The sequence below is a fragment of the Brachyhypopomus gauderio genome, chromosome 14 (assembly GCF_052324685.1).
Source record: "Brachyhypopomus gauderio isolate BG-103 chromosome 14, BGAUD_0.2, whole genome shotgun sequence".
NCBI lineage: Eukaryota > Metazoa > Chordata > Actinopteri > Gymnotiformes > Hypopomidae > Brachyhypopomus > Brachyhypopomus gauderio.
This window is the reverse complement of record NC_135224.1, coordinates 15335961-15358058: the sequence shown is the minus strand read 5'-3', so window position 1 is coordinate 15358058 and position 22098 is coordinate 15335961. Positions and strand designations below refer to the sequence as shown.

Sequence of the window (22098 nt, the reverse complement as noted above, 5' to 3'; positions counted from 1 at the left end):
GAGCCAACTGGACATTAAACGTTGAGGTGATGTCAGGAACGGTGGAGGAACCACAGGGCACACGTATCCTGTTTGCCATACGTGTCCACTGATCTTCAAGTTGGGAAGGTACTGAAAGCTTTTTGGGGCACATGGAGGTCAAAGAGATGTCAAGAATTGCAAATATATGAACAATGTACGAGTTCAGCAGCACACCATCCCCATTTCTTACATCTGTATCTGACATTTTAAGTTCTACTTAAGTACTCCCAAAAGTGATAATCCCTTCCCAAAATTGATAATCCCATCCCAAAAGTGAATCCAATACCAGAAGCCTCTCTTGTTTCATTTGATTAATCTGGAAGAGCTTCTTTCTTTCAGTCTTTTAAGATTGGATAAAAATATGATGCAGTTTTAGGAGACATATACATCATCATCTGATAAGTTTGATGTCCACTGGCACTGTTCTCTCTGTTGATGGTAAACGCTGTAATTTTTAACCTCACATATTCAGATTCAAACAGGAAATACAGGACTAGACATTAATATAGAGTTCCTGGAGCAACTACTGTCGGGTAGGTCATGGTTCAGTATAATGAAAAAAAACACAAATGACATCAAGCACATGTTATCAGATTAACAGTTGTCAGACTGTCAAGCAGACTACAGGCAATGCCACCTTGGTTTCATTTTCATCAGATAGATCAGCTGTCAGTCCATCTTGTTACAAATGTGTTATTCTTTTGATTCTTTTTTCTTTCTTTAGACACTTGAGATACTATACGTATTTTAGATGTAACAGCAAGGTGATCATTTGCATTTGTTTAGGATCAGATGCACTTGACTGATGAACTTAGTGAGCTGTAACTGAAAGCATACATAAGTATAAATTGGATAAAGGGTGTTCAGATAATATGTTTATTTGCATCTTTGTGTCTTTGCATATGCCAAGGATGCCCAGTTATGGTCCCGGATGTCCAGATTTAACACAGTGACATTATTGCTGTAACACATCTACTGAAAGTGGTAATACAACTGGTGTGTTTGAATAGGGTATTCATCTAACATCCCTCTGTTTCTCTGGTTGTGCCTCTACCTGCATATAACATATAAGTCATATAACATCAAGTATATTAATCTGTCCACTCAGGGAGTGTTAGCCACTGTGAATCAGTTTCACACTCGTTGGAGCAAGTGATAGAGGTGCACTAGAAAAGCACAAGTAAGACAGCCCTCCATAAGGGAGTTTTGCAGCTGCTGGCCACAGACAGTTACTCTCTCCTTATCCTTTCTGACTGATCCTGTAGATTATTCTCTACAGCGCTGTAGTTTTTTCTGTTCTGTTTGTGTCTTTATCGGCGCCGATATCGTGAGGCAGTACATGCAGCCCGTTGAGGTGGCACCAGCTCTTCCAGAATGTCACATCCTTACGTGAGATTGCAAGAAGGTCTTCCAGTGCGGTCACGGAGGTCACGGGAGTATCGTCAGAGTCTTACAAAATGACCTCCGGCAGGCGACTGCTGTGCGCAGTTCTGACCACGCAGACAGTGTGACTGTCATCTGCTGGGACCTGTGCTCACAGCCCAGCCCAGCACAGCACAGCTGGACTTGCCTTCATCGGCTCATCCTCTTCACAGAGCAGGTTCACACTGCGCCCCTATGACTGACGCCACACCGCGCCCCTATGAAAGAGTCCGGAGACGCCGTGGTGAATGTCCTACGGCTGAACTGCACTAAACATGCCAACAGCTATTTTACAGTAGGTTCTCTCAGGAAGATCACTGGATATATAAATATACATCCACACCCTTAGGTCAACCGTCTTACCTGTGTTTAGTTTAGGTTGGGTAATGACTTCCTAGAAATATTTGCAGTGACAAGTGACATCCATTCGGTTCAAAAAGATTAAATATTGTCCCCACACATACAAAAAGGTTAAAAAAAATAGTTTGGGACACAGAGAATCATTGTATAAGTACAGTACGTGATTCTGAATAGATAAGACTGAAGAGCTTAGTTCAGTACACACACGGCATGTGATACTATCAGGAGTGATATGAACTCAAGGCACATGAACTCCCCTCTTCACTCATCCACTCGCCTGCTAACACGCTGTGTTGCACCAAAGTCTCAGTGCTGCACTGGGGCTTTTCCATTATAACCCATATGGATCAGCACATGATGGAATTGCTCCTGTGAAAAGCTGAGTCAGGTGTGCTAGTGTCCAATTTCGCAGTGATAAGCTCATCTGGGCCTTACTCTTCTGAAATAGGCACCAAGTTTTATAGACATACATATGACAACCCTATATAGGATTGCCTTAAAAGCGACACTGTCCCTGACAGGGTGATGCCAGCATAAGCATTAAATGCAAACATTTAATCATGTAAACATTTAAGTATTAAAGACAAGCATAGCAATTCGGAAAAATAACATTCATCAAACTAGAATCAACGGTAAGTTTAGTTGCTTTTAATGTAGAAAAAGCTTTGCTTTATAAATGCTCACTGGCCGTCAGTAGCTTTCTCTCTCTGGGAATGCCCTGTGCCTTATAAATATAACACTATATGTACTATATAGCTGGCAGATCCTGTAACAAGTTCTTCATGTTGCACAGGATCTGGTCAGGCCTACAGAATCTGAAACACAAAAGCAGATAGGAAAGCCTAGTAGGCAGAGGCAAGCAAGGCAGACGTTACTATTGTGCAAAGATACCACTTCAAATAAGTTACCATCCATGGAGCACTCACTTGGGTTTTCAGTCACCCCAAGCCTTCTTGATCTAGTGGGCTATTCACCTGAAAGGATTCCATTTTGATGTCTAATACAGGAAAGGCAAATGTAACCCCATTCTTAACACTGTGTAGTTGGGTTATTACTATTCGTTGAGACCTTCTAAAGCCTCCTGGTGATTTCCCAGTGGATTATGAAGAAATTGCTCTGGTACCGGTTGTCAGAGAGGAGAGGAGGCTAAAAAATAAAACAATCACATGCAGACAGAAGCCAATATTTACTTAGGAATGTAGTTTTGTTCTGGGTAGTCCTTAATAAATAACCTGCTCAAACATTGCAAGCTTTGAATCCAAGAAAGTACAGAACAGCTTTTTCACTTTTTTGCATACTTCTTCTTAAAGGTCTTTTGGGAAGATTCTTGGGTCAACCACCTAATCAGGAAATAAGGAGCATGCTACCCACCGCTTAGTCCAAAGACATCATCTGATTCACAAGGTTCAAGAGAACATGGAAGAGGCCCAGGCCAAGCAAGTCAAGAATTGAAACTTGAATCTTGTTTCTGAGCTAATGCTATTTGATCAACACAACAGATGAGTATCTACCTCTGTTTTGGTATGGACAAGTTGATGGCAGCCTGGAGATGGGTCAGGGACCTTCATTCATAGACTCGAACGCTAGGATTTCAGACACCTGGTGAGATTAACATGCACACATAAAAGACTATATCCACTGTGAGCTCTATCATTAATGAATAATGAATTAATGAATCTTTTCTTCCTAGGTTGTTCAGCTCTATCAGGGCTTCTGCACCATTTCATATGCAGATGCAAACTGTATCCTTATCGTCAAATGTTATGTAGCTGCCTCTACATAATTCTAGAGCAGTGTATTTACATGCTTTACTTGGACACATTTATAGGTTCTTTGGTGATAAATGCAGACAAACCTGTATGGCATGCTAATCAACTTGTGAACTAGTCAATTTGAAAACAAGCTCACATGATGACTGTAAAATAACATTTGTTTGGTGTTTGTTTTTAGTTCTAAGAAAAAAAAATCTATTTAAGATTATGACAGTAATTAATACAGTTATGATTGTAATAAATGATACAAACAGTGAAGGTCAGACTACTTCTATCTAGGGTTCTTCATGGTTTCCTCTGCTAAATCAATTCATGGCGGTGGCAGTATGGTGAGCATAGAAGCCCAGGGTTCTCTGTCCTGAGGCACTTCCTCCAGCTCCTTCTGGGGAACCCCAAGGTATTCCTTAGCAGGAAGATGTACAGTGCTGCCTATAAGTTTGAATGTTTGTGAAAAACCCAAAAATGGTCATTGTTTTGTAATAGAAAATTTAAAATAATCTGATGAAACGAACTTCCAAATCTCAATTTGTAAAGCAGACCCTCCAAATAAGGGACACACGGGGACATCTGGCACGTACCACCTGCTTCAGACCTTGCCACAGCATTTCTATGAGATTAAGGTCTGGACTTTGGTTGGGCCAATCCAGAGTGCAAATCTTCTTCCTCTTAAGTCATTCCTTGGTAGTTTTGTTGGAATGCTTTGGGTGGTTGTCTTGCTGCATAACCTATTTCCATCCCAGCTTCAACTCCCTGACTGATGCCAGGAGATTCTGGTCAAGACTTTGTTGATGGTCCTGGGAATTGATGCTTTCCTGGATAATATGGAGTCAACCAGGTCCAGAGGCGGAAAAGCAGGTCCAGACCATCACATTTCCACCACCACGCTTCACTGTTGGGAGGAGGTTCTTCTCTTTATATGCAGTAGACTTTTCTCCTAACATGGCATCTGGGATTGTGGCCAAATAATTAAATATTAGAGACATCTGTCCATAAAATGGACTTCCAGAAAGCCTCTGTACCTTTGTACAAATTTAAACGTTGTTCTTTCTCGAGAGCAGAGGCTTCCTTCTAGCAACTCTCCCATGAATGCCATGTCTATTGATATTTCGCCTGATTGTAGATGAATATACATTTGTACCAGATAAAGTAGGAAGTGGTGCAGGAAGTAGGAAACTATGTATGTGGGTGTGATTAATTTGGTACATCCTTGGAATGCTTTGGTCAATATATTTAGTAACTGTCCGAGTCTGTCCATCTTGTCATGTGGCTATGGGAGAGTGAAGAAAGCTGAACATACATAATGTGTGACATTGATTAGAGATGGAAACATGGAAGGCCTAAACTTTTTGTCAGCAACCCAGGAAACTCCATTATCATGTAATGCATGTTTAACACTAAAAGTTTGATGGAAACAACCCGCCGCTTTTCACAAATGTTCATTTTAGCAGCTACAATGCAGCATCGCATAACCTACTTGACAGAGGAAAAGAGCAAGTGAAATGTATAGTGTTGTGAACTGAGCCGATTAAAATGAATCACTCAAAGAGTCAAAGCGTCCATCACTGATACAGTGCAATCTTCACAGTTCAATCGCCTTAGTAAGCAACCTACTCTCATCAAGAAGCGGAAAACGTGAGGTCTGCACGGAAAGAGTCAGATTACTCCCGTCGTTGCTCATCCGACGCTCTAGGGGGCAGTGTTTCAGTTTCCCCAGTGAGCCATGTGGTTCCGGAGTGCAAAGAACCAAAAATAATCAAGCATGGTCAGTGCAAGTTGATGTTGAACAGTTTACATTTTTAATTAGAAAATGGTTCGTAAATTGAAGTTTCATGAGCAGAAGCTCTTGAGGAAGGTAGATTTCATTAACTGGGAAGTTGACAACAATCTACACGAAGTGAAAGTATTACGAAAGTATCACATTGAAAAAAGAGAAGACTACACTAAGTAAGTAAGCTAACTTGGCTAGCTAGTTATCCACTCCTATTTCTTCCTAGTTGGTGATAGCTAGTTTATTACTTCTATTTTAGCTGTGCTACTTAGCTAAGCAGGTTCAATATTGAATACAAAAATATTCTCCATGCACCACTCAAGTTGTGCTCATTCCTGCATAAATAGCAACATGGCTATATGCTACAGAATTTCTGTGTTAATTATTTACAATAAACGTCAGTTGTTTGGATTTGAGAGAAGGATTATTCCAGGGTGATCAATTCCTTGTCAGTGTGCCTATTGAAATCCCGTGGAGACAGTTATGGGGACCGAAGTACCATCTTGCTATCACTCATGTTTAACAGAACCTTGTAATTCCAGCCGGCCCGTCCCGGAATGCATCAAGGCCGGTGTTACACCGAAATCTGTGACCGTTGTAGCACGCCTTCTCTCTCTCTCTCTCTCTCTGTGTGTGTGTGTGTGTGTGTGTGTGTGTGTGTGTGTGTGTATTGTCCAGAAACCACATTACTGTCACAGTTCAGTTGTCACATATTCTGATAACTGCGCATAGTTTTAGAAGCAAGTTCATGTAAGCCTGTTCTAAAAGATTAGATACGTCTAAATCACATCTCATGCATGCAGACAAAAATAAACATCATTAGTTTAAATTTAATTTTATTGTAAATCCTTTTTGGCTAAAATGTTCATTTTTGTACTTTTAGTACAAACCATGCCTGGTATGGTTGACCAATGTTACCTCTTTTCCCATTGGAAGCAATGATATCCAACAGTTACAAGCTTGGACATGGAGTAACCCGAACTGTAATATTTGTGTAAATGCTGTTTATTGTGCCTTTTCTCAACAACATGCAGGCAGAAAATGTGCATCAGTGGTCTGCAGTCACATAATCCGATGATCACAGATTCCAGCGCATGTAACACTGCGCTGGGAGACTCTGGATTCGGAGGCTCTGTTCAAGCCGATGGTTCAGCCTTTTGTGGGTTTAACGAGATGACGTGTCAGCCTGTGTTATTTCATACTCGATCGTTTCTGTAGGTACAACAAGCTAAGCCGCAACATCAGAGAAGTGGCGCGGAAAATCCGCGACTTGGATGAGAAAGATGGGTTCAGAGCTCAGAGCACCTCTCAGCTCCTGGAGAAGCTGTAAGCTTGAGAACTTCTCCTCTTCTTGTCTGTGTATTCACACAAATGCAGGAGTGCTAGATGACCTAAACAGCGGTTACATTGCACCACATGTGAGGCGCAGGCGAAGTGCAGTCTGACACAATCTCTTATTATAACAGCTACGGTGTTGGCTTGATCCCCACCAAACAGAGTCTGTCTCTTGCGAACGAAGTCAATGCATCTTCTTTCTGTAGGTAAGCGACTACACCTTTTGTACAGTTCTTTATTGAATGGGATTAACATCAGTGTTTGCCTGCACTCTGTGGTCTGATAATGGCAAGAAAGAACTTTTTTTTTATTTTTCATGTATAGGGTAATTAACTGGCAAATATGGATTTTATTTTTTCATTATTTAATTTGCATAATACTGCCCTTGGAGTTGGTCTTTGTTTGTTTTGGCTGTTCAAAATTATGTTTGGGGTTTCTGCTACAGCTTTGTCTACTCTGGTATGTTTTCATAAGAAATCTGAAGGGCATCAGAGTATTCAGACACATGCACTGAGAAATCCGATTACTGAACCACCAATTATTAAATGCACCTCTTTATCAGTCTACGAGAAGCTTGAGTATGACCTTAATCCTGAGCTAAGAAATTAGAGTGGTGTGTTCATGTGTCCTTGAATAATCTGTATATATTCATTGGATTGGATTATTGAGCTCATCTACAGAGATGAAGCATTAATGTGGGAACGATTTTTAATTTTCACCCATCACAGGCTTGTTGTCCTAGAACAGATTTGTTTTATTATGAATTTCTCGTTACTCACCCTCTCTGTGCCTTTGTGTGTCTTTTGCTTGTTGTGTCCTTTAACTTGCTCTTGGTCTGTTAAATCGGACCTCTAGGCGACGTCTGCCTTCCATTATGCTCAAGCTGCGCATGGCTCAGAACCTGAAGACCGCCATCACTTTCATCGAACAAGGACGTATCCACCATGACCATGTGACTGAACATAGCTCATGAGTTCTAACTTATTAACTAGGCTTACATAAAGAACTGTAGTCTACACCTTGGATAAAAGCTTGAGATACTAACTGCATTTTTCATGTAAAAAGGAGCAAAAAAAAAAAACATTGTTCCCCTGAGGTATTTTTGACAGAGATTAGTCCATTTGTTTCTTTTTTTGGTTCGCTAGCTAACGACATATCTCCCAATTCAGTTACATTTTTCTATTACTAGTCACGAGAAGGAAACTTGAAAACCTGGATCTATACATGGTGAAAACACATCAAACAGGGCTCAAAATTCTGTTATACAACCCCTGGCAAAAAGTATGGAATCACCAGTCTGGGATGAGCACTCATTCAGACATTTTATTCTGTAGAACAAACTCAGATCAAAAACATGATACAATAATAAGGTCATTCCAAAATGCAACTTGTTGGCTTTCAGAAACACTAAATGAAAAAAAAAAACATTGTGGAAACAAAGTAAGTGTTACTTTTATTGAACAAGCACGGAAAAAAATATGGAATCACTCAATTCTGAGGAAAAAAGTATGGAATAACTCAAATTGGAGGTAGAAAATAAGGACACACCAAGTCAATTTCCTTTCCCTAAATGAACTCCTGCCTCAGATTAGATCTGCTTGTTCGTCTACAGTTAAAAACACCTGCAGTCATGACCTTGGAGGGCTGCTGAACAAAGTGGAGTGGCAAGAACCACGGCTCCAACAAGAGAAATGTCTCTTGAAACAAGAGAGGATTGTGAAACTTCTTGAAGAAGGTAACTTCACGCATGGTTGCTAAAGATGTGGGCTGTATCCAAGATATGGACCAAATACAAACGGCATGGAATGGTTGTTAAAGCTAAGCGTACTGGTAGACCAAGACAGACCTCAAAGCGTCAAGACAAAGAACTTAAGGCAACTTTTCTTGAAAACCGAAAAAGTACAACTAAACAGATGAAGCATAAATGGGAGGAAACTGGAGCCAATGTATGTGACCGAACCATAAGAAATCGCCTAAAGGAAATGGGATTTCAATACAGGAAATCTAAAAGAAAACCATCATTGAAAGTTATCTTCAGTGATGAGTCGAGAATCTGCATTGGACAAGGTGATGATGCTGGAACTTTTGTTTGGTGCTGTTCCAGTGAGATTTATAAAGAGGACTGCCTGAACAAAACAACCAAATGTCCACAGTCCTTGATGATATGGGGCTGCATGTCAGGCAAAGGCACTGGGGAGATGATTGTGGTTAATTCTTCTATCAATGCACAAGTTTACATTGATATTTTGGACAGTTTTCTCATCCCTTCATTTGAACAGATGCTTGGAGATGATTAAATAATTTTCCCAGATGACAATGCATCGTGCCACAGGGCAAAAACAGTGAAGGCATTCCTTGGAGAAAGACACATTCAGTCGATGTCATGGCCTGCAAATAGTCCAACCCAATTTAAAAAATGGTCCACAAGAAGGTTCCGACCTGCAGTACTGATCTGGCAACTGATATCAGAGAGTTGGCACCAAATTGATGAAGAATACTGTTTGTCACTCATCAAGTCCATGCGCCTCAGACTGCAAGCCGTAATAAAAGCCAAAGGTGGTGCAACTAAAAACTAGTATGTATTTTGAATGTTCTTTATCTGTTATTCATGATTCCATATTTTTTTCCTCAGAATTGAGTGATTCCATATATTTTTCTCTGTGCTTGCTCAATAAAAGTAACATTTACTTTGTTTCCACAAATTTTTTTGTGTGTTTCTGAAAGCCAACAGGTTGCACTTTGGAATGACATTATTGTGTAATGTTTTTGATATGAGTTTGTTCTACAGAATAAAATGTCTGAATCATCCCAGACTGGTGATTCCATACTTTTTGCCAGGGGTTCTATTTGCAGATGGAAGTGTGCCTGAATAGCCTGCCTCGTATGTCTGTCTGTGCTGGTGTTGCACTGGGATCGCCTCCATTTCCTTCACTTCTCTTCAGATATTCGCGTTGGGACAGAGATCATCACTGACCCTGCCTTTCTGGTTACAAGGTCAGCTCGTTTTCGTTCAACATTTGTGAAGAGAGTACTGCAAAACTACTTGGTAGTGGAGAAATCAAATTGTGGTAACTGAAGTTGAAGCAGTTTGTTATAAAACAATCCTATTAAGTGTCTGGGAAGAACTAGTACGTGGGCTTGAAATTTAGCTTCAGCTGCAATAGGAATACAGGCCTATGCAAGGTTCTTGTTCACTGATATGGGTTTTTTAGTGCTTGTCTGTTTAACAATACTGGTTAAATGTCTTAACAATAATAATATTGCTGTATTCTCACTATTTCTGATTGAAATATAGGCTATAGATATTATTCGGTCACATTATTATAACCATCATCTACCAACAGGAATATGGAGGACTTTGTGACCTGGGTGGATTCCTCCAAGATCAAACAACATGTCATGACTTACAATGAGGAGGTAGGAGATGGTGGAGACGAGGGTCTTGCTAATGGGATTTCGCCCAGGATTTTTGATGCAGTCCTTTTAAGCTGCAAGTGTTTAGAGCAGAATGCTTTGTGGTCAGGAACAATTTCATTCACACTGCTGCAGTGCCCAGTAATTGTTGTGGAGTATATCTAGTAGGCCAACGAAGATTACTTTGAAGATCTTGATTTTGAAATGGCAGATGTTGAAATGTATCCTCCCCTGTAACTGTGCCTCAGGCACTGGAGAATTATGAATGATCCATGTGTGATATCAAGCTGCAGCCTTTTTAAACAGTATGAATGATGCTCCGTGCTGACTATCGGGCAGCGTTTCGCTGGGTCTTTAGACTGGCATCATTGCAAACACTAACCCATGGCCTAGAGCTTATAGACTACCAAATGCAAACTCCAGGACCACAACACTGTTTTCTGACCGTCTTTTAAAAGAATCATCTCATTTGGTTCAAGATTCAGACTTCTGAAATTAGGACACAAGCTTTAGACACCAGGTATTTTAAAATCAACAGCCAAACACAGCCCCGCCCTATGGTGGTTCCTCCAAACCTGTGCACAAGATGATAGGTAGGCTAGTAGGCATGCCTTGCCCTTATTAGATGGACCTTTTGTCTGGTTATATAGACACTGGTTATATAGAACATGGCAATTCATAATTGTCTTCTCTTTTTTTTTCCTCCCCCTCAACACCCTCCCAGCGCGATGACTTTGATCTTGTGGTTTAAAGTGGTTGGCTTCACATGAAGGGCTGGCCTGTCCTCAGAAGAGCCAAAGAAGAGTTCAGGCGCTACTCAGCAGCAGATGGAAGACAGGCCAAAACACCACCAGTTACCGTCAGTCGTGGTAACATGTATCTGACCATGACACGGCTGCTCTCTATGAGCATGACGCAAGCACTGCAGTGAATTTATTTGTTTTGCTTTTTTTTTTTTTAAAGAACTGTACAGTTTGTAAACAATCTTCCATTTCCATACTGTAAATTCTCTAACATTTAATGCTCCTAACAGCACGCAGGCTGTCTGCTACATAATAAAAATAAATCTCTCTGTTAATACTGTCATACAAAAAAGCTAAAGAATGAACCAGTATAAGCAAGATCTTAGAAATATTTCTATAAAAAATAATGCTTGACGCATCCCTCAAATATTGTCAGCCCTTAAAAGTATTTGGACAGAAACTAGCGCTATAATCATTAGTCACAGCTTGAGCATCTTTAAGTCACGGAGTCGCCCCAGAATTTCAGAACCACCAGAAGCGAACACATAACGAACATGAGGAGGAAGAGTGCGGCGGTGGCCATTTTAGCGTAGATGGCACGAGTGTACAGGGCATTGCTTCTGTACTTCTTTGAGAGGATGGACAGACCGGTAGCTCTGGAGTCCAACGCTGCAGGTGAATGAGAAATGTTTAGTAGTGCTGAACCTAGAGGGTGTTGAGTATTTTATATTTTAAAATGTATATTTTTCCTAGCAATAACATTTTATGTTCCTAGAGGATGATCTGTGAACCACAGACTCATCCTCTGTTAGTATAATCCACAAACTATGATGGAAACACAGGTTTGTAGATAAACCCAACTGTGAGGAATCACACTAAAAGGACCCAGGATATCTGTTACATGTTTAAAAAGATACTGGCCTATGATTGAACAACATTCATTCAGCCCCTTTATTATTTACTATTATTATTTTTATACAATTCCATCTCACTCTTTCTCCTACCAGGTATTAGTATGTTGGTTTGCCAGTAGTGCCCCCATGTGGCTCAAGATTTGCAAGGCCTAATACAAAATTCAAAATGCATTGTCAACTCATTTCAAATTTTGAGTTCAGCAGCACTGAGTCTAGACTAAACGTGCAGAAACAAACTATGTCTTCCACCCCTTTGATAGCCCAGCAAGAGAACCCACTAACATGCCCTGCTGTAAAAACACACCTAAGTTTGCAAAACGCTGCTCGTTCCATCTTGGGATTTCAACACAATGTCAATGTTTAATGTGCCAACTGTTGAGTTGAACAGCAAACATTTCTGTGAAAGAATGAAGAGTGAAGCCTTTAGTTACCAGACAGATTATCTCCCCTTTGCAACACTTCCTCTACACTGGCAACCATGATCCTACATCCTGCAGCTCCATGTTGATGCTCCCCAGGTTCCTTCGATCTCAGCTGTCCACGTAGGACTTTTTTGTTTTCTGTATATATGTCTGGAAAGTGCTGTAATGTTCATTTACAAACTTCCATAATAGTCATAAAACATAATACTGAAGTAATTTTCTTTATGACTGACATCTTAATTCACATGATACATTTACATTGGCCACAGTGTCCTGCGCATTTTACAGTTTAAGTGTAGTTACCGACTAGCCCGTCTGTTAACACGTACAGCTACCACAGTCATCAAGGACCATTTCAACATACCCATACCAAATTACACCATTTCCCCTCATTTATCAGTTGGCGAATATTACACTGATATTTTTTTCACATCTGTTCTCGTCAACATGCACACCATAACTCTTAACTATGTTCTGACTAGGGATTGTCATCTCAGGCAGTTGATGTAATGTTTTCTACTGGTGACTTTGTAATGTAGTGATGTGTAATTGTGTACCTTTTAAATACAATGGGCAGCATTTTGCTGCTGCATCAGTGCATCTGTCCAAGTATGAGGTGGACCAAAAAATATTTAATTACAGGGGTCATTGGGCGTATATATTTGGAGACCTTCACTACAAAAGACAGCACTTCGTGTGTATATGTTCTACACTTTTAACTGTTCTTACTAAATTCAATAAAATGGTAAGGATGTAAGACAGCAGCTATTTTTCTTCCATATCGGCCACTGAATTCTGCTTCAAGGTCCTCCAAAAAAGCCAACGCATGCTTCTTTGAAAATCCACTTTCACACAAAGTCAAATAACACACTCCCTTATCAATCATATAACTAGGAAAACACAAAGAATATGTACAATTTTAGTGCATGGTGTCCTATGAAACTAAAGATGTTATAGTACAAATGAACAGTAAGGACACTTGCTAAAATGTCAGCACCAGCCTCTAAAGTACACCGAGTAGGACTTAATTGTTCATTGAGTTTCCGGCATAACTGCTTAGCTTGACACTGATAATGTTGCAGGCATCGGCCAAACTAAGAAGTTAGTCCTTAACTTAAAGGACTGTGACTTTTGATTAATGGTTCATGTGTCTTTTAACAAGACAGTGTGTGTGCGCTTTATTTCTTTAAATATTAACTGGATTCGTTCTCACTGTTTACTGTTGAAGGTAGAACTAAAAATCTGTAAACTTTAGTTATCGCCATCAGGTTAACTTATTGGATAACAGTAAACGAGCGAAGCATAGCGCCGCGCGGCGTTGTCATGGTCAGGGTGTGTCACACTCAACACGCCCCGCCGCGCGCCGTTGTCATGGGGAGGGTGTGTCACACTCAACACGCCCCGCCGCGCCCGCATTCCGAAGGTTCCTTTCTGTTTCGCGTACTAGCTAGTTAGTTTCCTTTTTGCGTTGTAAATTACATTCACCCTTCTCGGTCGCCATATAATCTTCACTTTCGTTTCAGGCGCGACTGTGGTTCGTTTCTAACGCAGCCGCGCTTACAATACGAAGCGAAGGGGTTTTATTCGAGCGTAGTTTCGGGATAATTAGCTACACGTAAGTCAAGTTGCGCCTGGTAGCGGCGGCGGTCGGTTATGGCGAACATCGACTTTGTTCCCTGGCCGAGCGTGTAGTTCGGTGGCTGGCCGCGGCGTTTCGTGAACCTCGGCTCTCGTGACGGTATGACGTGGGGCTGAACCCGTCGCCGCCGTTTCCTAAACCGACTACGCCGAGAAACGGGCATCCGTCGCCTTTGTTCCACCAAACAAGACTTCCTTCCTTTTCGATTACTCATGTCTGCCGCTGGAATTCACATGCGAGACACGAGCGGGTTTTGCGCGAGCGGCTCCGTGTGCGGGTTCAGCGCCCGTTAGCGCCTCATGCCCACGATCACCGTCGTTAGTTTGCGCAAAGGTAAGACCTGATGTGTTTTTTTTTTTGTCAATACGCAACACGCACGGGCCTCCGCTTTGATTTCAGTGTGTAATTGAGGCATTCCACCGAAATGGCTTTTGTTGTTGTTGTTGCTGCATTTTCCATTGTTGTTTCCCCACGTTCACACCGTCCAACACGGGACACGCAGGTCGCGTCGCTGCGTGGTGTGTGTGTAGATCACGCCTTCACACACTCCGCCTCAACACCGACGGGCTTTAGCGAACATCACTCACTCGCCCATCTAGCCCGGAGCGAGGCTTAGATTACTATTATCTAATGGGAACCAGTTTGTAGTGTGTGTTTAACACACGAATGTTGAATCATTAAACGAATTGAGCTTTATTGTGGTGTGTGTGTGTGTGTGTGTGTGTGTGTGTGTGTGATCGTCCTGAACATCTGGGCGCAGACGTGCGTCAGTCTCGCCTTCTTGGCTCTCTCATGGCCCACGATGACATGGACTACATGCGCTATTCTGGTGCCGTGGGCTGCATCACTTGAACCCGTCTAACGGTTCTGTGGCACTAGAGGACATTTTGATTGGTCGAAACTTGTGGGAGAGCTTTTCACACAAACAAGGCCTCGTTCAAATGGGGTTTGTGCAGAAATGTATAGACCGCCGTTGGTTTCGTGAGCGTCTTTGCATTGGAGCCGAGGCGTTAGAGTAAATAATTACTGCTATACCGGACAGCCCACTACATTCTGGATTGTACATAAAACACGGGATGTTTCTGTACTCATTATAAGCGCCATTTAAAAAATGTGACAGTTTTTACGCGTGTGAAGGTGGCACTATCGTTTTCACGGTTCCCCCCCCCATGTTCAGCTGTGTGCTGTCATGCACGTCTCCTTGCAGTTAAATATTCGCTATTTTCAGTCCAGACCTTTGGGAAATGGTTGTCATTTGCAATTGAGTTTGTTTGATGAGTTCAGTATTGATAACGTTCCCCTCTATTGCAAATTCTCGCTGGCCTTGAACTGCCCCCTCCCTTTAACTAGAAACACTGATGTATTTTATGCTTTATAAATGTACTCAGAAGATGTTGTAAATAACAATAATGTCAGTTTAGAAAACAATTTCCTACTCTAGCCAGAACAAAATGCAGAATGATTTGCAGAAATGCAATGTAGTAAACCCTGATATAGGTTATGAGCTTTTCCCATAAAGCATCCATTAATGTGTGACTATGGTGCAGGTTTCCCAGTTCCCTCTTTCTTTCGCCTTTGCTCCGGTAGACTGTAGGATCATTGAAGAGATACAGAGGAGAACCAGGGTTCTTAATGAGGTTGTATGTGATTATTATTTAAATTGTGGTTTTCTAACGTTTATAAAGTGACACATCAGTATTATTACTGCTCAGAAAAGTGGTTTAACATATTGCATCATATTTTAGTTGATGAAAAACAGCAGAACCTATTGTTTAATGCTGTAGTCGACTAGAGTTAAAGCAGCAGTAGCCTAGTTCAACATGTATATCAGCAGTGTTTTGGTTATTAGCAGCATTTCTAAACTAAATTCTAAATAATTCTAAAGACAACTGGTGGAAACTGTTGAGTTACATTGTACCAGAAGTAGCAAAATTGACTGACATTCTGTATGCGTCCTGACTTCTTACCACTTAGAAAAGTGCTATACATCTGGTGTCCATTCTGGTGATGTCATTTAAGCCGAAATCAGCTCTGTTAAGGAGATACCTGGTGCCCATCTATCACTCCGTATCTTCTGTGCTTTTTTGTTGTTTGACCTCTCTCTCTCTTTCTCTTTCTCTCTCTCTCTCACACACACACACACACACACAGCTGTGGTAAAGTGTGCCATGCTGGGGAGAGACAGCAGGGAGTGAGGACATGGGCTGCACATCAGCCAAGCAGCTGTCGGCCGTCCCCGGCGACGAGGAGGGCCGTGGCAAGGCCTACGGCAACGGAGAAGCCTTGTCCGGTCAGTGTCGGTTGCCTTCTGTAGCATTAAACATTGATTGGACCAGGGGCATTGAAAAAAGTGCCTGAAGCTCGCCTGGTATGTTTACACGTGGATCGAATATTAGACTTGTTAAGGAAAGTTCTAGAAAGCAGCTAAGGAAAGGTGCTCACATTTTAGGTTCTTTTAATAATAACAAAAAATAATTTTGCTTAGATAATTGTGTGGGGCAAATGGTACTTAGTGGGACTGCTCATATTCATTAGCTTCCCCAAACAGCTGAACTGGTATGACCTGTGGCCGTGTATTATAATTGCAATGAATCTATTATGAAAATTTCACTTTTCCTGTTTTACTCGAACAGTAACTTAACTGTAATAATCTTTCTTGCCTTGATCCTTTTCTTGTTTTTTTGTTTGTTTTTTTTTGTTTTGTCTTTAACGGAACATCAAAGTTGTGTGTAAAACCTCTGAGGTGTTGATTTCAGGGACTGACTCCGAGCGTCGCTGATTAAACTTATTGCACTGGTCCCTCTTCTGTGTAGATGAGTACAAAATGAAAGGTGTTGAGAAGGTGAAGTACGTGCAGAGGGAGGAGGAGCGAACCAACACGCGCAACCAGGAGAACCTGGTAACAGGCACAAGCACGCTTCGCACAAGCACGCTTCGCACAAGCACGCTTCGCACAAGAACGCTTCGCACAAGCACGCACGTCTTCGTATTTTCATGTCACATGCTTCAAATGTCCAAGAGTGGCAGTTTTTTTTTTTTGTTTTTGCTGAACTCTAGCCATCGTCTGTGTGTTTCAGGAAAAGAACACATTGTTCCATAAAGGGAAACACAAAGATGCCAGTGGCAACACAAACAAAATAAGGTGAGTGGGGAAGAATGTCAAAGCTGCACGCAACAGACGTATGATCTAAAGCTGCATTAACACAGTTTTCTTTTCTTTTTGTGTACCTTTTTGCATGGAACTCTGTGGCATGTGGCTTCTCCACTATTTTTTGGCAGAGTGGAGATCCTTCCCGGGAGTTGAGCAAACCTAAGCCAAAGACGGTTAACGCAGTCAATGTAATCCACCCTCTCTGCCGAAACTTTTCAGGAAGGCGCAGTGTGACCTTAAAATCCATGTTTCATCAGCTAACCAATGATGAAGAAAATAATTGACTGCTTGGGGGGGGGGGGGGGGGGGTGTGCTGAGGTTTTCCATCTGAAAGATTAGTTTCATTAGTGAGTCAGTCAGCTATAATGGATAGTCAAATTGGAGGTATTACTGCAATGGGCCTCGTTTCTCACTGTTGAGGATAAAATTTAATACTTCAAGCTGGGTAGCTGGAAAGCCAATATGATCAGATACAAAGCAGAACTGAGGGGCTTTTTTGTAATTACATTGCATAAGCCTCTTTACCCACATCTCTATAGAAAAAAAAAACACTTGGGGAATGTGTGAATGCAGCCCAGTACAGATATACTGTGGGTTTCTAAAGTGCAGCATGTGCATACTAAACGCGTTTGTATTTGCTGTTGGTAGCATCCACTCCTCAGAGAGCCAACAGGAGTTCTTCAGGATGCTGGATGAAAAGATTGAAAAGGTGAGTTCACGTGCAATACAGTGAGTCCCTGCTTAACGATGGGGTTAGAGACTGAAAAGTCCGTCGTTAAGCAGTTTTTGTCGTTAAGCGTGACCCTAGATTTAGATACGCTTTGATCGTAAATACAGTATAGAAAAAAAACTAACAATGTTCTCGTGCTTGCGTACAGCGTGAGAAAGAGCGATCGCGTTGCCGTGATGGGCTGCGGTGGAGGTCGTGCTGCTTCAGCTTATCGTACACAACACTCCACTGTGGTACCACTGCTCCTCCGCGCACCGCGTGAAATTTTAAAAAAGTCGGTCGTAACTCCGGTCCGTCATTAACCAGGTCCCTCGTTAAGCAAGGACTCACTGTACAAAGGTAGTTCTCACATTCAGCTCCCTCTTGAATACGTCACTCAGCTCACATGCTGTTTTTTCCCATTTTACTCTCCCAGGGACGGGACTATTGCTCGGAAGAGGAGGACGTGACATAGCGTGGCAGGGTTGAGATCAGGCCAATGGAGAAACTGGTCCTACCATAAAGTTCCTGAGATGGCTCCTTTCCTTGTTCTGGTTCCCTAAAAGAACTCTGTTTAAAAAAAGTTTTAACCCCTATTCCCTTCGTTTACATGTACTACAGCACAGCCAGTGGTCTTTATGGTTAGTGCTGAAATCTCAAATCCTAGTACTGGCCCCCTGGACAACATTTGGCAAGGGAAGATTGAAAGGGAACTGGGATGTGTGCTGGATTTCCACTACGAAAGCTGCTGTCGGACTGTACTTTTGTGCCCTGCCTTACACTACACAAGCCCATAAGCCTTCTGTTTCCCACTGACTCACAGGAACCGGAGAGAGCCACTAACAGACTGTCCTGGACTTCATTCGCCTTTTGAAGGGGACATGGAATAGACAGCGTGTTGGAACAAGTGACTCTTGTGTCTAGAGATTTGGTGGACAAGCACATATTGTCTTTGCACGCAGAGAGAGGGGGAATGAAAGTGGGCATGAGTGACAGCGTGAGAATGAAACTGAGATAATTGACAAGGACTAGTTAATTCTGACATACCTAGATGTTGCATTCTTCTGTGGGGAAAAAACAGGAAGACCTCCTCCCTTCAGTTCAGTTTTACATTGGACCTTAAAACAAGTAAATGGACAGAGTTCAAAGGAAGACTTTTTTTATGTTGGGAAAAGGGTGTACCCCCCCTGATTTATTTCCAAGTCTATTACTTTTTCAGCCATTTCTTTGGGATTTAAGTATAACACTGCTCAGGACTGTTGTGCTGTTACTTTTTCTTGTTAGAGGCAGTTCTCGATGTTTGTTCTTGTTTGAGAGAAACGTGACTTTAGAACTTACAGGTGCTGTCATGTTAAGATGAATGATGACAATGTCAAGCATAACCAAGTATAGAGGGACCAGTTATAAAGTATCATTATGGAATCATGTAGTTCCATGACACAAAACACATATTTTTGCATTCTGTAAAACACTAACAATTGAACAATACAGGTCTGCTGGATTTCAAACATAAGATTCTGGGTCTGACTTGATTCGGTGCAAAAGCTAATTGCAGGTTGCTCAACTGTATTTCTGTTCCTTGGAGGAGAAAATACACATAAGAACATGAAGATGGTTGTAAGTGGTTAATTATTCATGCTTTATCAAGTACAAACACATTCATGTATGAGGAAAAGGTTTAATCTTGGCTTCTAAAATGTGATCATTAGTATTGTTGTGAGCATTCTGACTTAATTGGGAAAGATCTTTCATTTAAATTGGAAAATGAACATTTTGCCTCTTAGGAATGCCTCCATGTCTTTCAGCTACTGTTTTGGACTTTGCAAAAAACAGAACTTGACTGACTGCTGGAAGATGACACTACAAAACAATGGTGAGGTGTAGTTTCTCGCTGCTCGTGGTCTCCTTCAGCTTCAGAGTTGTGGTTCACTTATGAGCCTAATGTATGAGTGCACTGATATATCAATCAAGCTCAAGCAAAGTTGTACAAAATGTAATGACTGGGCAACAAAATTGTCCTAGAGTTCTTGTTTGCTTTATCACATGATTATCATGATGTAAGTGCACAAAATACTGTTAACATGAAGTATTCAGATTTAATATTGATGCTCTTAAAAGACTCCACTTTTCCCCAGCCGAGGTATCAGGTAACTTGACAATAAGAAAAACACTTAAGGGATCATTTCTGAATTGCAGTCTCTTTCAGTGCTTCAAGAAAGTTCAACGGGAAACTAGTTTATAGCAAATTCAGGCAAGACAAACAGCCATTTTGCTGTTCCTCATGTTTGGAGTCTCCGTTTGCGGTGGTGTCGGTGGCCCTGATCCTTGATGTCCACTGGGGGATCAGGAGTCAACAGGCCATCACACAGTCTCTGGTACACCAGAGTGGAGTCGGTTGCCACTGCACACAGAAGCATGGGGTTTCCTCTGTCCAATATACACCTAAAGCTGAGACAAAGAGTTTACTTCAAGTTAGTTGCGAACTTATAAAGGCATTGCTACATGTCCACATTTTCTCCCCTAAATGGTGTTTGGATGGTCCAGCCAATTATGCAATTGTTATAACTCGACAGATTCAACAATCCAGGAACTGATATGTTCCTTACAATCAGACAAATGATTACTGAACGCTAGTTAGATTCAAACCTTCCCGTGTATTTACTTACTCTTTGTGACTGACAGTTCTGTGCGCTGGCAGCGGGAAGACAACGTGAACCAACCCGTCTTCCTTCTCGCGACCTTTCAGCAGAACCGCCTGCAGTTCATGGCAAGGAGTACCCACCACATCTGTCCACTTACGAACTACAACACAAGGTAGTTGTGAGGTCCTTATAGTTACGCAAGTTAGCTATGGTAAATAATCTCATTATTGCAGATATTTTCGTCGACTCTCACCTTCCGTTAAATCCAAATAAACTAAGAAGGCCGCGTATACTTGAGCACTGTCACCTACATCCAGGAGCATCAGTTCTCGGTACTAAAAGGGATTATCACAGAGTAAAGCCAGCAGGTAAACAGTAGAGAGCCAATCTAATCTAATCTAATCTAATCTAATAAATTAGGTAGATGCGCTAGCTAGACAATCAAACATCAGAGGTCTGAGTCACTATTAAACGTACCATGGGATGCTGCGTTATCCATCCTGGTAAAACCTCTCGATTGTCCTCGTCCATCGTTATATTCACTACTTCTCTTGAGACTTCCCATGTAGAAAAACGGGCAGAAATCTGGCTGTCCAGCCACCAACAACAACCTACTCGTGCTATTTTTCTCTAACTGTACGTCATTCAAAACCTACCGTGAGGGAACATGAGTAGACGTCATGAGTTCCGCCTTAAGATCGTGAAATAACTGTACTTATGAAAGTGTTATCTCCGAGGCGATTTTGTAAAAATATTGATTGTGAAAATATATTAGTGACCTTTCTGACGGCTAGTCTACTTTTAAAACAGTTTAAATTACTTTAATGTACTCTATTCCAATATAGTCAACAAATTGCTTTATTCGAAGTAAATAAAATAGAGTTCACAGCGGTTATAAACAAGGATAGCGTTTATCGATTACACATGCGCGTGGCAACGTAATTATACAAGACACAGTTAAAATCTATTGAAAAAAATACAGGCCTCTACTTTTGCTAGCCTATGCCTGTGAGTTAACGGTAACAAATAGTTAACTACAGAATATAACTATAACACCTACATCTCAAGAAACCTGTATTGTCTTTCTAATTAAGTTTGTACACACAATTTACATATCAAAAGTGTCAATTTACATATCGGAAGTGTTAATTTACACATCAGAAGTATGTCCTATAAATGCTGTTCCAAAGTCCAGTAAATGACCATACGTAAAACGGCTGGTCCTATAATGGTAAGAAGACTTACATTTACAGTTACGGCAACTGGTGACTTACAGAAGACTTACATAAAGTTTTCCCAACAAAAGTAAACAAACTCGAAGAGCCAGTTCTAGGCTGTTAAGTTTTACAGTGATTCGCTCACAGTTCTTCACCATCTATGGAACTAAACGTTTCTGTCTAAACCTAGAGTTTAATCCTGATGGAAAACGTTAAACATTCTACTATCATGTCAGCATAATGGTGTAGATTTTGACAAAACCTTCAAATTATATTAAATTGTTAGGCTTGTACATATGGCTGCACCATTCTGTGTGTTATATTTAGTTCTGCTTGATTAGCACAAAACATGAGTTATGAGTCTGTGCTGAATGTTTATATGACAGTAAAGTGTTGTTTTAAGCATTTTTAATATTTACAGATATCTTTGCTATCCTTGGGTACTGACTGTCTGCGCCTTAAACATGAATAGGTTTCCAGGTGTAATCTTCAAATTATCCTCAGAATAGAAACAAAGCATGATGGGTAAACACAATCTCATCAAACAATCGTTTTCTCAAGATGAGGTG

General features: G+C 41.2%; 3 protein-coding genes across 3 annotated transcripts; 2 read left to right on the top strand and 1 right to left on the bottom strand.

Annotated features, from left to right (window-relative positions):
- Window positions 1-5245: 5245 nt before the first annotated feature.
- Window positions 5246-12387, top strand: imp3 (IMP U3 small nucleolar ribonucleoprotein 3). Its single transcript, XM_076971914.1, has 7 exons — window positions 5246-5519; window positions 6562-6669; window positions 6810-6884; window positions 7534-7613; window positions 9621-9672; window positions 10023-10095; window positions 10817-12387. The coding sequence occupies exons 1-7, from the start codon at window positions 5383-5385 to the stop codon at window positions 10841-10843; spliced, it is 552 nt and encodes a 183-aa protein (XP_076828029.1). The 5' UTR covers window positions 5246-5382; the 3' UTR covers window positions 10844-12387.
- Window positions 12388-13548: 1161 nt separating this feature from the next.
- On the top strand, window positions 13549-19183 carry LOC143474454 (uncharacterized protein C1orf21 homolog). The gene is made up of 6 exons (XM_076971916.1): window positions 13549-14143; window positions 15962-16100; window positions 16624-16709; window positions 16888-16952; window positions 17610-17670; window positions 18107-19183. The coding sequence occupies exons 2-6, from the start codon at window positions 16010-16012 to the stop codon at window positions 18143-18145; spliced, it is 342 nt and encodes a 113-aa protein (XP_076828031.1). The 5' UTR covers window positions 13549-14143; window positions 15962-16009; the 3' UTR covers window positions 18146-19183.
- tsen15 (TSEN15 tRNA splicing endonuclease subunit) lies at window positions 18893-20976 on the bottom strand. Its single transcript, XM_076971915.1, has 4 exons — window positions 20790-20976; window positions 20566-20647; window positions 20337-20472; window positions 18893-20118 (listed from the first exon to the last, which is right to left on the bottom strand). Exons 1-4 carry the CDS (start codon window positions 20841-20843, stop codon window positions 19950-19952), a joined length of 441 nt encoding a protein of 146 aa, XP_076828030.1. The 5' UTR covers window positions 20844-20976; the 3' UTR covers window positions 18893-19949.
- Window positions 20977-22098: the final 1122 nt, after the last annotated feature.

Coding starts and splice junctions, on each gene's coding strand:
- imp3 (XM_076971914.1), top strand. CDS start 5,383: ATGGTTCGTAAATTGAAGTTTCATGAGCAGAAGCTCTTGAGGAAGGTA. Junction 5,520..6,561: donor AAAAGAGAAGACTACACTAA/GTAAGTAAGCTA, acceptor TCGTTTCTGTAG/GTACAACAAGCTAAGCCGCA. Junction 6,885..7,533: donor AATGCATCTTCTTTCTGTAG/GTAAGCGACTAC, acceptor TCGGACCTCTAG/GCGACGTCTGCCTTCCATTA.
- LOC143474454 (XM_076971916.1), top strand. CDS start 16,010: ATGGGCTGCACATCAGCCAAGCAGCTGTCGGCCGTCCCCGGCGACGAG. Junction 16,101..16,623: donor CAACGGAGAAGCCTTGTCCG/GTCAGTGTCGGT, acceptor TCTTCTGTGTAG/ATGAGTACAAAATGAAAGGT. Junction 16,710..16,887: donor CGCGCAACCAGGAGAACCTG/GTAACAGGCACA, acceptor TGTGTGTTTCAG/GAAAAGAACACATTGTTCCA.
- tsen15 (XM_076971915.1), bottom strand. CDS start 20,843: ATGGACGAGGACAATCGAGAGGTTTTACCAGGATGGATAACGCAGCAT. Junction 20,648..20,789: donor GGATAACGCAGCATCCCATG/GTACGTTTAATA, acceptor AATCCCTTTTAG/TACCGAGAACTGATGCTCCT. Junction 20,119..20,336: donor AGAACTGTCAGTCACAAAGA/GTAAGTAAATAC, acceptor TCTTTGTCTCAG/CTTTAGGTGTATATTGGACA.